This window comes from Ambystoma mexicanum, chromosome 7q, assembly GCF_040938575.1.
Source record: "Ambystoma mexicanum isolate Mex_15411 chromosome 7q, UKY_AmexF1_1, whole genome shotgun sequence".
Taxonomy (NCBI): Eukaryota; Metazoa; Chordata; class Amphibia; order Caudata; family Ambystomatidae; genus Ambystoma; species Ambystoma mexicanum.
Window position 1 is genome coordinate 709,196,930 of NC_090941.1, and position 15,427 is coordinate 709,212,356.

At 51.3% G+C, this 15,427-nt stretch overlaps 1 protein-coding gene across 1 annotated transcript in view; it reads left to right on the forward strand.

The window, feature by feature from the left end:
* The window catches only part of XPO4 (exportin 4), a 1,090,854-nt gene that overhangs the window by 458,765 nt on the left and 616,662 nt on the right, over positions 1–15,427 (forward strand). Inside the window, exon 10 of the mRNA XM_069640448.1 lies at positions 9,452–9,628. Coding sequence (XP_069496549.1) covers positions 9,452–9,628 — 177 coding nt within the window. The remainder of the gene's footprint in view (positions 1–9,451; positions 9,629–15,427) is intronic.

Consider the following 15,427-nt stretch of genomic DNA (forward strand, 5'->3'; position numbering starts at 1 on the left):
TTGGTTAGTTTGCTATTGTAGGGTCGGTAATTGGAAGTTAGATGTTAGATATTTAAACAATAAGCACCTGTCCGTGGGGCTTCACTGGCAAGTTATAGATCAGAGCGAAGCAAGGTCCTTGACGCTGGGCCCGGCGCAGTTACCAGCCAGTAAAGATCTCGCCCCCGGACAGATGCTTATTGCTATTAGCACCCCAGGTTTTAAATTGGGAAATATGCTCTGCTAACAGCAATGTATTTTGTTTGAATGAATGGGATGCCTCGCAGTGTTCAGCTCATTCAAACAAAATACCCAAGATGACCACTCTGGAGCTGGAAGATGAGGCTCTACACGGAGCCCCACTTTCATTTCTGTGGCGGCCGGCGAGTATAAGGAAGCAGCGGCACTCAGCTGCTGATGAAGGAATCTGGTAAGTGGGGCACCAGGTGGGAACAGATTTGAAAACCTTCAGGGGAAGGGATGGGGTGATGGCAGGGCCGGGGGTGTAGCCATATGGCTGCTCGGAACACAAACTGAGAAACCTGATTGGTTGCTTCTCCCACCCCGGGTGCTAATTAAGCAATAGCAAGTGTTCCGGTGGGCCGGATTGGGTTGTAAGGGCGCTCGGGCCTTCACATTGGGCCCTGACGCCGTTGCCACCCAATCTGGCAGACCGGATCAGGTGTCATTGTGATCGGCATTTCCATGGCGGCGCGGAAGGCTGCAGCGGGGGTGACGATTGAGCCGCTGGCAAAAGATTAAGGTGGCTGGGGTAGAGCAGTGGAGAGAGGAGGGAAACGGCGACCAAGAGGAGAGGGAGGGGAAGATGCAGGGCGGGGGAGCAACCATCAGGTTTCTTAGAACTCTGGCATGGAGATTCCAAGATGGCCGACGGCACTGAGTAGCTGTGCCGCCAGCACTCCCTGGACCTGTCTGTTTGGAGGGTGCCCACCACCCCTTTACGGACCTGTTTCTGCATCGCATGGACCCCCGTGGACCTAGAGGAAGTGGGAGAGCGTTGGCGGAGTGCTCGGTCCCGGTGGTGCTGCAGCGAGCGAGTAACGCCGCGACCGGCGAGCCGAGGAGGAGCTGCAGAGGCGGCCGCCACAGGCCCGCTTGTGTGTGGCGGGCGGGGTGTTGAGGCTGGCCGGGGCCTCGGGGGGGGGGGGGGGGGGGAGGGGGTGAGGACTTGACCCGCAGTGAGCACTATCGCGGCGCCGAGGACTTGCCCCTGCTGTGAGCACTATCGCGGGGACCGATCTGAGGAGCGATGCTGGCTCTGCGTGGCTCGGGCCTGCCTTCCTCGCTGGAGGATCCCCGAGCGGCCGGGCGGCTGCGGGGCCCGGTGCCCCCTGGAGGGTGGGATTTGTGAGCCGGGAGTGGACGAACCCAGAGGTGGGCCCGGCGGGGTGGATCCTTCGTCCGGGAGCTGTGTAGCGGGACGGAGGAAGATTGCCTGAAGGTGAGAACCTGGGGGGCGGCGGTGAGAGGAGGCGCACTTACCCGGCTCCCCCTGGAAGGAGCGGCCAGGGAGTGGTGGCAGCCGGGGGCAGACGAGGTCAGCAGGAAGTGAGCCCGGTGGTGCAAAACTGTGTGAAGGGGAGAGCTTGGGGGCGGCGGTGAGAGGAGGCTCACTCTTGGGACGTTGATTGGGCCCCGTAGGCTCAGGAGGAGAAAACGGACATTGGTTGCCCCGCCGGCTAGGCCCCGCGGGGGGTGCCTGAGACTCGCTTCCTCCTGCCCTCCGGAGGCGGGGGGGGGCCCGGAGGGCCCTGGCCTCCCCTGAAACTGGAGGGATTCAGGGGGACCTGCGAGGGACCATTGGGAGCAAGTTCAGCGCGGCGAGGATTCCTCCCCTCTAACGAGCGGCGCAGAGCGGAGCCTGGGAGGCCTGCGAGGAGGCAGGGGGTCAGAATTTCGCTGGTCCCCTAGGAATCGGGGAGCGGATTTTGACTACGCGGGCGGCCTTGGGGCCGGCATTCTATTTGTGGAGACGGTCCTAGGAAGAGGTCAGTGAGGTTTGGCTGGACCGGAGCCGCCCACCTGGAGGAGAAGTGACTGGCATGACCACGAAACTCAAGGGTAGAAGGGGAAAGCACCCACAGGCCCCTAGAGATAACACGGGTACCCTTCAATCCATGTGGTCAGCACAAAATCCGATGGAGGGGTCCGAGGCCTCAGGAGGGGCGCCAAGAGAAGAACCCGTGCCAAGGCGAGCGGAGGATTTAGCAAATATGCCCAGACAGGAGTTCATCGGATAACTGCACTCCTTGCAAGCGAATCTAGCTAAGACTTTTCAAGAGCAGTTTCAGTTAATGCGCACAGACCTGAACGAAGCCGTAGGGGAGTTAAAGCAGGAGATGCGACAACTGGGGGAGAGGACCGACATCCTGGAAAAAGGTCTCCAAGAAGTGGGTAACGACGATGCAGCAAATTGTGAAGCCATAGAGAGGCTGGATGTCACCACCAGGAATCTCGAACTCCAAGTGGAGGACCTGGAAAACAGGTCTCGTAGAGTCAACATAAGGGTCAAAATGCTGCCTTAATCTGTGCCCGATAAGACCTTGAAAGCGGTGCTCCAGGGTATCTTCGCAGACATTTTGGAAACGGGTAGCCCAGAAACAGTGGAGTTGGACCGGGTGCACAGAACTGTTCGTCTGGCAAAGGGCCAGGAGGCGAGGCCAAGGGATGTGCTGGTTGCATTCACTCAATATGCTCAGAAGGAAGCGGTTCTCAGAGCGGCGAGATTACGAGAGCAAATTATGTTCGAGGGCCATGGGATCGCCCTCTATCAAGACCTGGCGAGCAGCACACTCCTAAAGAGGCGACTAATGGGCCTGGTGGTGAAAAGTTCTGAATGAGAGAGCAATTAGCTACAGGTGGACCTTCCCCTTTGGCTTGCTCTTTGACTGGGAGGGTTACCAGAGGCGAATCACATCCCTCCAAGAAGGGGCTGCTCTGCTTCACATCGAGCTGGAGGAACCCCCACCCTCCCCTGGTGTGGGACCCCCGGGCCCGAGCAGTCGTTCTGGGTCAAGGCCCTGGGACTGGACGACGGTTCGGGAAAGGAGGAAAAGGGGTCCCAGAGGAAATAGTCGGTAGAGGGAGGGAATAGCTGGTGTCACAAGAAGCAGCTCCCCCGGGCAACCTTGATTAGGCACAGGATGATAGGGGTGGTGGGCCTCTATAGGGTGTCTTAGATCACAGGGGTCGTAGGGGGGCAACCATGTTGGAAGTAAAAAGGGCGAAGATGCCTGAGTTTGGTGGGAGGAGAGGGCGGGAAGGTATTAGCCTTCAGGGGGGAGGGTGGGGGGGTGGCGACGAGCAATAGCTTTAAGGGGCGTGGGGGAAAAGGTATCCCCCATTCGGTGGTGATTCTCCTTTATTGGGCTTCCCTTAAGTGGCTAACGCATAATGTGAGGGGGCTAAATACCCCCCTGAAAAGGAAAAAGTTGGAGCACTTCACGCAAAAGGAGAAGCCGGATATTATGGGGCTCCAGGAGACTCACTTGCTCCATAGGGTTCGGGGTAGGTTGAAACTGCGTGGTTTTGACCAAATACTGCACGCCTCGGGCCACTGCAAGGCTAGGGGGGGTAGCCCTGGCAATTAGGAACACGGTAGATTCCAAGCTTGACGGGGTCCTTAGGGATAAGGAAGGGAGGTATATTGTAGCAAAAGGGAAATGCCAAGGGGTCCCTTTGACGATAGCGGTAGTGTATGCTCCCAACACGGGCCAGGAATCCTTTCTGCAGCGGGTTTTGAAATTGCTGGAAGAGTACTCGTGGGGCCAAATTGTTCTCCTCGGAGACCTCAATATTGCTTGGGATAAGAGAAAAGATAGGACAGGAGGCAGCGGGGGGTGGGAGGGGGGGGTAGCTGTAATGTCAGCGGATCTGAAAGATAGAGTTGGCAAGTTGGGACTACGAGATGTCTGGAGGGAGTTTAGGGGGGACGAGGAGGGCCACACTTCTTGTCGGGAGTCCACGGTTCTCAATCCAGAATCGATTATATATGGGTCTCGGTCTCCTTGGTTGGAGCTATTCGGGAGGTATGCACGGGCCCGATAGGGATTGCAGATCATAAAATAGTCTCTCTGGTGATGGATGTGGGTCGGAGGAGAAGGTGGATCTGGGGTTGGAAACTCCCAGGAGCCATTTTGAGGGACCCAGTACTCAGAAAAGATATTGAAGAGAAGATGAAGTTCTTTTTTGATACCAACAGGAAGGAAGATACTGGGGAGGACACGAGGTGGGATGCCTTTAAGGCCACTCTCAGGGGGGGAACTAATAGCGATATCTGCCCACCGAGTGAAACAACTGCAAGCGTTGGAATCTCAATTAGAAGCAGAAGTGGAGATAGCCAGACAGGCTGCGGGTGACACCCCCTCTAGGAGGGCTATGCGGGAATATAGAAAGGCGGTTGGGCAGCTGGAACTCCTACGCACCAAGAAGGCAGAGGGGGCCTTGCTGTCGGTGCGACAACAGTATTATGCAAGGGCTAATAGAACCGGCTCCCTGCTAGCACGGCTACTGAGAGTTAAAAGGTCGAGAAATGCGATTACGGCTTTAAGGTCGGCTACGGGGGAACGGATCACGGATCATGAGGGGGTGCAGGAGGCCTTTGCGGAATACTATGAGTCACTCTACACCTCCCAACACCCTCCAGGTGATAGGCAGGAGGACTTCCTCAAAAACATCCGGCTGGGGGAAATTAGCAGTGAGGTGCGCGAAGTCCTCAACTGAGAAATCGCTGAGGAGGAGGTGCGGGGGGTGATAAGGGCTCTACCACCAGGCAAGGCTCCAGGCCCGGACGGCTACACAGCTGCCTTTTATAAGTTGTTCAGTGTGCAGTTAACCCCGCATCTCACCTCGCTGTTTAACTAATTTCGTCTCTCGGGTAGAATTACGCTTTCTATGGAGGAAGCTAAGGTCACCCTAATTTTGAAACCAAATAAAAATCCGGAAGACAGAGCCTCTTAGCGTCCTATTGCGTTGATTAATATAGATGCTAAGATTTTCACCAAGATCCTGGCCAACAGGCTTGACTCCACCCTCCCAGATCTGATTCATCCTGACCAGGCTGGGTTTATCAGGGGCAGACAAACCGCGGACAACATCCGTCGAGTGGCCCATATAATCGAAAAGGTCCAGAAAACACACACTCCCACGGTCCTGGTGGCCTTGGACGCGGAAAAGGCTTTCGACCGTGTGGAGTGCCCTTTCCTCTTTCGTGTAATGGAAAAGATGGGTTTTGGGGGGGACTTTTTGTCGATGGTCAAGGCCAACTATCAGGCGCCCTCTATTAGAGTGATGGTGAACGGGATCGCCTCCAGAAAGATATCCTTGCAGAGAGGGACAAAGCAGGGCTGTCCACTTTCCCCAATATTGTATGCGATTTATTTGGAGCCGCTACTTCAGGCCTTCTGGGAAACAGGGGAGATTCAGGGTGTTCCATTTGGAGGTGAGCAGCATAAGGTAGCAGCCTTCGCTGATGACATGCTGCTCATGCTCACAGCCCCACGGGAATCATTGCAGGCTAGTGTGGCCCTCTTAGAGACCTATGGGGCGGCTTCGGGGCTAAAAATGAACACCAATAAATCTGAGGTCTTGACTGAGGGTGTCTTGGCTAGGCCAGATAGTGGCGGTTAAAATGGTTACACTTCCACGTCTTCTATATCTATTCCAGGCGGTTCCGCACCCAGTGCCGGCGAGCTACTTCAGGGAGCTGGACACCCTGACCAAGGGATTCATATGGGAAGGGAAAAGACCTAGGGTGGGAGCCAGACTTTTGATGGCACCGAAGGGCGAGGGAGGGCTTGCATTGCTGAATTTTCGGTGGTATTATGAGGCAACACAGCTGCGAATCATTAGGGAATGGTTGAAGGGGGAGGAGGGAACACGGGACAAATTGTGGGTCCGGATGGATAGGGCCGTGGCGCATCGAAACCTAGCAGAAGTACTTTGGCTCCCGAAGCAGCACAGGCCTTGCCACCTCTACGAGAGTTCCATCACCAAACTGATGGCTGACGTTTGGGATAGGTTGGTGGGCTCTGAAGGGATTACCACATTCCCGTCACCCTTCACCCCCATCTTTGGCAATGGGGATTTCTCCCCTGGCATGGAGAGAGGAGCCTTCACGAATTGGCAGGAGGGTGGCTGTCGGAAATTATGTGATATGTTTTCTGAAGGGGAATTGTTATCGTTTTTTGATTGTAAGAGGCATTTTGTAGTGCAAGAAGGAGAGCGTTTGAGGTATGCCCAGGTCCGCCACTGGGTTCTACATCCAGAGGTCAAGAAGGCAGCCACTAGACTCCCAACGCCCTTTGAAAAATTCCTGCTCACTAATGACGGGGCGAGAGGCCTCATCTCCAACATCTATAAAATTCTGACTGGCTCTAGAGCGGGGGTCCAATGGGCTTACATGTGGGAATGGGAATGGGAACGGGTCTTGGGATGCGAGGTCAGTAGGGCAGTCTGGGGAAAGCTGTGGAGAAGAATTCCTAAATTGGTCAAGGCACCCCACCTACAAGAGACATGGTATAAGATTATGTTTGGGTGGCATTATACCCCCGCCCGGCTTAATAGGTACTACCCTACTGTATCAGGGATTTGCTGGAGGGGTTGTGGCATGGCGGGTTCCGTGGAGCACATCTGGTGGAATTGCCCAAAACTTGCATCGTTCTGGGGGGGAATTACGTGGGGCACAGGAGCTGGCCTTTGGGCTGGGAGACGGGAGGGCTCCAGTGCAAATTCTCTTGGGCATCCGGGAGGAATCGGGGGGCAGGTGAACCTAGAGGAAGGGAAAAAGCCAAAGTTATTACGACACTTGCCGCTATGATGTTAATAGCCCAGAGATGGAAAGGCCCAGAGGTTCCTATGATTCAAGACTGGTACCGAATGTTGTGGGAGATAGTGGCCCTGGAATGGGCGACTTACGCCATGGATAACAAGGCCCAGAGTTTCGCGGCAGACTGGGGGGAATTATTGAAGGTTCTTAAAGACTATTTCAAGGTGATGTGGTGGCCACAGCGTTTGAGGTTGTTGGATTTGCAATGACTGAAGAATCTCGCCCGTAGGGACGATGGGTGAAGGGTGTTAGCTCGTTGCCAGAAGGGAGGGGTAGTGGTGGGGTAGGGGGAAGGGAATGTTTGCTTGTTATTTTGTGAAAATCAATAGAAAGAGTTTTCAAATATAATTCTGGCATGGATTATGGGATTCAGCCTTCAATCCAAGCAACCGGATTGGCAGGCTCCCCCTCCACGGGTGCTAATAAAGTTTCATACCTTTCACAACATGGCATGAGTCTGCTACATCGCGGCAGTCTACACCACACACCACTTAGTTTCAGCATTGCATAGGCCTGCCCTTTAATTGTCAAAACATAGTTGGGGTATGAGGCAGTTAGTTACCAGCCATATCATAAGTTGAGTCGCACAGGATTATTACAGATCCTTGCAAAGGCTAACGCAGGGTGAGAAATAGTGTAGCAGATCTGAAAAGTGAAGTCTTACATACCATTACATTGTGATGTAGGGTCCCATTTTCTCAGGAAGGCACCACATTTGTGGGCAGAAGGACCAGTATGGATAGTTTTCTCTAAAGGGATCAGTTGGGGGATTCCGTTGCCGATCAGCGAGTTAAGCATATTTCAGCATAGCGGTTAGCAATAAAGGATGTAAAAGCAGTTTGCAAATTTGAACAGCTCAATGGGTACTGGGATTTAAGATAAACAAATATATCCCTTTCTGCACTCGCTGCTCCCAAAATGCTGCAACTCCCTCCATTCTTCCTTTAAAACAATACAGGGTAGACTTGTTTCCCGACGCAGTGTCCAACTCTGAAGAATAGTCTCCCTTTAGATCTTAGCCAGGCAGCAAGCCATGAATCTTTTAACAATTGCTTAAATCAGAGAATTTGCTTAGTTGCCTTCCTCGACCTGGCTGTTTTCCCCTTTCTGGTGCGTTGTGATAGTTCATCTGTTTGAAGTGCGCCTTCTAAGCTTTCATTGCTCATTCGCTTGCCTCCTGGATAGTTTGTACTCGAGTTCTCTTGTCAGTTGTGCTCCTTCTAAAAAGTGGTTTGGTTTCTAAAGTTAGCATTTTGTCAGCCACAACCTTCGTGCTTGGTAATGGTTGGCCTCTCACGGTTTAAAGTGATTATCTGATTGTTGCCTATTAATTGAAACACATCTTCCCCCTGGCAGTTGAAAGCACTGTCATCAGAATAAGGAAATGCTCAAAAAAGGGTATGGACTATTTTATAATTTGATAACATGATGAAATGCTAGGAAGTTGTATGAACAAATTTCTTTCTACTATATCATTTGCTTCAGATGGTTCCCTCTTTTGCTTTACTAGCTACTACCAATATATTTGTGAAATCTGAGGCCTTGCTTTTCGTCTGTGGGGGTGTGTGTGTGGGGGGGGGGGGGGAGTGTGTGTGATTGTGGGGGAAAGTGTGGGAGGTTGTGTGTTTGTGGGGGGGGTGCATAATTGTTTGTAGTACACAACCTGCTTGCATTGAGAATGAAAGTAGTTACCTTTTTGTCATCTTATTTGTGCTGATTCTACCTAGAACTCTGTTCCAACTGTCAGGAAAAACATTTGGAACTTTTTTCTTCTCTAAATGGCAAAACTAGTTCGCCCTGTTTTTAGCCTGGAACTTTAAGATTATCCCCCAATACCTGCAGTGCATGGATTATCCCTTTGGATGATCTTATACGTCCACAGGCAGCGGGTTCCCATTTGTTGCATGCTGTAAATACTATAGCATAATATACTTATCGGGCTGTCTGCTCCACCTGCTAAAGGAGCATGTTCTATTTCATATCATTCAACGGTTGTACTGTTTCTCAAGCTAAGCCCTATGTGCTTGCCTAAACACTGCTGGCCACAGACCTGGTTGCAGGAAATCTACATTGGGACATGTTCCTGCTTTCTTCGTTGTATTTCTCTGATGTAAATATCATTTGGGCTGGCTTCTTTGCCTACAATATGCATATGGTAAAGCAGAAATGCAAAATATAATTATGTACTGTATCTACTTGAGTAACCTACCCACTATGTTTGTGCACCACAAATGTTTGAATCCACTTAACTAACTTGGGGAGGCTACAACATGTGCCCCTACCACAAGCCATTAGATGGGGATAATTGACTTGAGAAGTAAGAAATTATGTACATGTCTCTAGGTGGGGAACTGGGAGGTGGGGGGGGGGCAATTGACTTTACCTGGGGAGTAGCTTGCATCTTGAAAGTATTACCCCTGAACCGGGATATGGCATCCGTATGCATGTGCTGGAAAAGAGTGTGGTCCACATGACAAAGTTTAGAACTACTCTAATCTTTCTTTTAAAAGTTGAATGGGTTCAGAGTTCCACTAACATGATGGTTGTAACCATTTCACTGTTAATTGGCTTATAGGCATATGATCTACTGTGGAATAAAGGGATTTCTGTTTCTTTACTTTTCAGCTTGATAAAGACGACATGGTATATATGGAGGCATATGATAAGCTACTTGAATCTTGGCTGACATTGGTACAAGATGATAAACATTTCCATAAAGGCTTCTTCACGCAGCATGCAGTTCAGGTTTTTAATTCCTACATTCAGTGTCATCTAGCTGCTCCTGATGGCACAAGGAATTTGGTAAGTTACTATGTAAACATGGTTTCTATTGTTGCTCATTTCGGTTACCCATAATACTTCAACACAGCTAAGTCCCTGGTTTATCTGGAAGGCAGATGTCTGTCACAGTTTTGTCATGGAGAGATGTAGAATAGACCTAGAGAACCAGAGATACGCGGTTGTGTACAGAACGTATACTACTCCTGTTGGCTATTCTGTGGCATCATAGAACAAGCTGCTACGTACTACATAAGGCTATTGCCCAGTAGAGGACATGTGCTGGTTACACTTAATAGTTGGGAAATTAGTCTAGCATCCTCTATGGCAAGAGTAAATGATTCACAACTGTATTTAATTCAGAATTATTTCCCAGTCTATATTGAATGTAGGCAGCGTTTCCCCATTTCCTGTTACTCTGATTTGTGCTGCCTTTACCCCTTGTTGTTCAGCCACCGGTTACCCTCTCACCTCAAAAGCTCACATGCCCACTCTTCCACTCTCCCCACATTTGCTCTCCACGCTGTCCTCTTTCACTCGCACAAAAATACACTTGTGCATGCTCCCCTCCCTCTATCTATTCTATGGTTCATTGTGCTTTAAAGTGATATGCACTGCATGGGAAGGTTACAAATACTGAATAATTAAAATACATGCAGCTCATCCACATAGTGTGAACTTGTCTCTGGATGAGCAGATGTCCATTGTTCCCCCTTCTATGCACTTCTCCCCTCACCCCCCATGCACTTACGAGTTCTCAATGTCACTGGGCCTAGTAAGATCGTTGTATTTGTTCTCCCCTGTTTCCCTTCCCTTGCTGCGCTCTGAAACACTTGTGTATGAGCGCGATAGAAATAAAATATCAATATCAATACAAGTAATGATTTGAGTAGAAGTTAATAGTAGTACCTGGGAATCGAGCATCATCCAGTGAGCAAGAGCTACTTCTGGGGGACGAGGAGCTAGTAAACTGAAGCAAATTTAACTTCCACTTGAGATACAAACCATAACTTCTCATCCATCATACAAGTCCCATACTCTTAAGCCCCGTCCCCTTTCCTCCATTCTGTATGGACGTCCCTTCGTTGGGACTGGAGACGGATCCTTTTTCACCAGAAAAACCTTCTTCCCCTTTAAATTTAGAGGCGCGCGTGGCCCTGGGAGCATGCGCTACCCTGACTCTGCCCACCGGCACCACTTCTCAGTCCCGGTTTCCGAGTCGATGGGAACGGGCTGATTTCACCAGCGCTCCTGGGTTTGGCCTTGCCATGTAATTCCACGTGTTATTCCCTGGATTCTTCTCTTATCGTTTTGTCTTTATTTGTCATCTAGGTACTTGTTCCTTGGGAGCCACGCTCCTCCCCGGCGCATGTCCACTTCAGTGGGTTTCAGCAGGTGTCCAGTCTGTGAGGGACACTTTCCCACATCTGACCCCCGCGCTCTTTGCCTCCGCTGCCTTGGCCCTGACTGTTAGGCAGAATCCTGTGCAGTTCCCTTGGGGAACACTGCAAGAAGGTTAAGACTACAGGAGTAAGCAGTAAACCCAATTGGTAGCAGTCTGCACCACCCAGATTTACCTGGTAGCTGTGGCTGAACAGTCAGACTTCTCTCAAGCAGAGTAGGGCAGTATACAGAGAATACACAATGGGGCTAAAAACACAGTAGAGCAAGCAAACACTGACCAGAGCTTGGTATCAAAAGTATATAATTATTTAACACACACTTGGGGAAATACACTAGCACTATAAATCTAAGCAAGTTCAAACACAATCAGAAAAGTATACACACCTCCCTTAAGAATGATTAGACAAGTCTAAGTCAAAACACCACTATTTGTAAAAACAGATGCGAGCGCATAACTTAGATGGCACTCCAATAATTAAGTTAAAGGGAGAGAAAAAGGCAGGTCATGAAAATAAAACAGTTCCCAACACTTTTCTAAGACCTAAACAAGTTAGTGAAGGCAGAGTCTACTTTAGAGTCAAAGTTCATAGGCCAGGCCCATTTTAAATGGAGCAAGGTGAAATGTGCCCAAGATCACCCAGTTTAGAAATGCATTCAAGTCTTTGTAAAAATGTTCCAAAGAGGTTGGGTTGATTCAGAAGGTAAAGTTAGAAGGTCTGGGGCCAACCCAGTTGGAAAGCCAAGGATTTAAGGGTCACCTTTAGCAAACCGTAGAAAGGGAGGCCAGGTGGAACACAGTACCTTTTAAAGTTGAGCAAGCTCCAGCGGTGGCAGTTGTTCCTGGCAGCGGGTGCAGTTCGTGGTTTCGACCAGGGGAAGGGAAGATCTCGTCGAGGAGGAAACTGAGTCGTTGCACTGCCCAGGGAAGAGACCAGCCGCAGAGTTTGTCGGTTAAAAGGTGCGTTCCTGTTATTCGTGGTCACAGTGGTAAAGCTTGGCTATCCAGCCGCCGGGGTGCTTGGCACGGGCGATTCAACCAAGAGACGTCCTGGAAGGGGAAATGGTGAACTGGGTGATCCCACCAGCTCAGAGGAAGAAGACTCTTTCAGCAGAAGATCTTCTCTTGTTGTCGGGAAAGTGGTGAGGTTGTTGCAGTAGGGCTCCACCGGTGGTGTTGTCGTTGCAGATGGCTCAGCTTCTCCCCTCTTGGATTTCTTAGGTCCTGTAGCGACTTCTGAAGTTCCAGTCCCAAAAGTCCTGCTTTTATGCAGAAAAAAACCCATTCAACAGCCTAGCTGTCACTCATACATGCTAAGGGGTGAGCCGGGCGTCTCACCACTGGGCCATTCAGAACAGAGTGCGACTTGAGTTGCTAAGGCAACGCAGTCCAGGGTGCCAATTCCCCCACCCACACATCCTGTGGAACCCAGACAGAGTGGCACCAGTTGGAGGGCTTCAGTGGAGAAGCCTGCCAAAAAGTGGAACAAAGGGCCCGATCTGGGTTGAGTTACAGAGACGGACACAAACGCCATTTTAGAAAAGAGTTCTGGCGAAAAGACCCAACCGGTGATTTTATATTAAATAAATAAACCAGCGGTATCTTTAACATTGCACCAAAAATTGGTGCGTTTAAAATCAATGGGAAAATCTCATAGGAAATATTCTGGTGGAATATTTTGCATGGTAACCACCGCCACCAGCCAGAAACTCGACAAGGGCGAACTGGACAGTGCCCCCTTGGAAACAGACCCAGGGGCAATCTAATTAACCACTCCAGTACTTCCACAATATGATGGTTTGTACTGGTTCTGTTCACAATTTTGGACTAGTAAAGCCAATAGTGACTTTACATGCTCTGGGAGACAGTAGTCAGTCCCAGGGTATGGAGTCTATGTTTGGGGGTCACTATGACACCCCTGTGTTACTGCACTGAGGGTGCTGTGTAACACATACACTAAAACAGATGATACCCTATGGAGTAAAAAGACCCCATAGCCCATAAGCACACAATAAGTCAAAGACATACCTCAAATCATGCCTAAGAGTGGGAGAAAAAGAGTCTCACTCTTAGCAGGAGAAAAAAAACAAACCCCAAAAATCCAGCAAAGCTGCTGGGGGACTCACTAGGTTTGGGAAATTAGCCTTATAAGAGAATTCTCCCTAACACTGACCACGGCTGGGATGGTTGCACTGCGTGCGACTAGGGCGTCTCCTTCCCGAGGAAACGCCCAAGCGGAGGAACCTCTTGGGTTCTGTTACCAGCACACGCACCGAGGCTAACCCAGCTACCGGCCTTACGGCGGAGGGGATTCCAGGAACGGAGGTTGAGACAACCTGACCGCTCGCTGAGTCAGCACCGGCGCAAGCAACAAAGGGTGCGGGGGGGCAAGGGCTTCTTCCAGTCCCCCTCCTCAGCAGCAGCCTCACAGAGCAAAAAGGCATGACTCGTCGTCCCGGGTCCACGTGTCTCCAGTGGGGAGCAGGCTAGCCTCTCACGTGCCAGAACTTTGCAGACCTGCAGATCCTCTCAGAAGTATCCACGGGTTACCGCCTACCTATACCTCACTCCCTCTCCTCCTTCCTCCCCTCACCTCCCTTTCCACAGATTGGGACAGCAACTCTGTTGGCGGAGATCCGGTGGCTCATCGAGAGCCAGGCAGTGGAAAAGTACCAGCCTCCCAGAGAAGATTAGGATTCTATTCCAGGATTTTCGCCATACAAAAAAAAAAAAACAGGCTGGCCTGAGAGTTGTGTTGGACCTCTCCACCCTCAACCTCTCCCTCCCTCTTCAAAAATTCAAGATGGTTCACCAGCACTCATTGCAGGGACACTAGACAAGGGAGATTGGATGTGCTCCCTGGATCTGAAGGATGCTTACCTACACGGCCCGATTTGGCAGCCCCATCGCTGCTTCCTATGCTCCAGGATCATGGGCTCTAATTTCCAGTGCAGGGTGCTACCCTTTGGCCTCAACTCAGCCCCCAGTGTGTTCACCAGACTCATGAATGCAGTGGCAGCCCTCCCCAGGGCCACCATGTCTACGCGTACCTGTACGCCTGGCTCATCAGGGCGAGATCCCCAGAGGAGGTGGTCCACACCTCCTCTGCGCTTATGAGTACGCTCCATGACCTGGGGTTTACCATCAACCTCAAGATTCTCAGCTGCAGCCCACACAGAGCCTCACCTTCCTGGGCCTCATCTGGGATACGAGCTCCTAGTAGGTATTTCCCTCGGAGGACAAGATTACGGCCATCAAGGGGGCCACTACTCACTTCCTTACCAGACCAGTTACTTCAACTTGATGGTACCAGCACCTGCTGGGTATCATGGTAGCGGTGCTCTTGGCCGTGCCACACACAAGGCTCCAAATGAGGAGACTGCAACTGCACTTCGCAGCTGCAGCCCACACAGAGCCTCACCTTCCTGGGCCTCATCTGGGATACGAGCTCCTAGTAGGTATTTCCCTCGGAGGACAAGATTACGGCCATCAAGGGGGCCACTACTCACTTCCTTACCAGACCAGTTACTTCAACTTGATGGTACCAGCACCTGCTGGGTATCATGGTAGCGGTGCTCTTGGCCGTGCCACACACAAGGCTCCAAATGAGGAGACTGCAACTGCACTTCGCAGCCTCATGGAATCAGGAGAGGGGCTCCCAAGTGGAGCTAATCAGCATACCGGCCTCTCTCCACTTTGACCTCACGTAGTGGTCCAAGGACTGCAATCTGCGGACTGGCAGGCCATTCTGGCAGCCAACTCCGCAGCTCACCATTACTACGGACTCCTCACTAGGGGACTGGGGAGCCACAGCATCCACAGTCTAGACCCGGCGGGAGCAGGAGTCGCATATCAACTGGCTGGAGCTCAGAGCCATTTGGCTAGCCCTTACGGCCTTCCTCCCGCTCCTCAGGCACAGGACCGTGCTGATCCAGACCGACTCCACCAGCCTGAACTATGTCAACAAGCAGGGGGGTACCAGGTCCCCTCTGCTGTGCAACTTAACTGTCCGCATTTGGGAATGGGCCCTGGAAAACATCTACCTCAGGGCCGTCCACCTCCCGGGGGAGGCCAGCTTGGGGCGGACAGACCAAGCAGGTTGGATGTGGACAATTAAGAGTGGCATTTGAACAACCAGGTGCTGCAGGAGGTCTTCAACACATGGGGCCATCCTCGGGTGGATCTATTTGCCTCCTGGAGGAACAGGAAGTGCCATCAGTTTGCGTCTTGGCAGGGACTAGGCCCTGGTTCCCTGGGCGACGCCATGCAAATTCAATGGGAGGGCATGACAGCATATGCTTTTCCGCCCACACTGCTGATCCCCAGGGTACTCCTCAAGATAAAGGGGGCTTGTCACCTCAACATCATAGTGATAGCAACTTGGTTCTCTGAATTGTTCAGCCTCTTGGACCAACCACCTA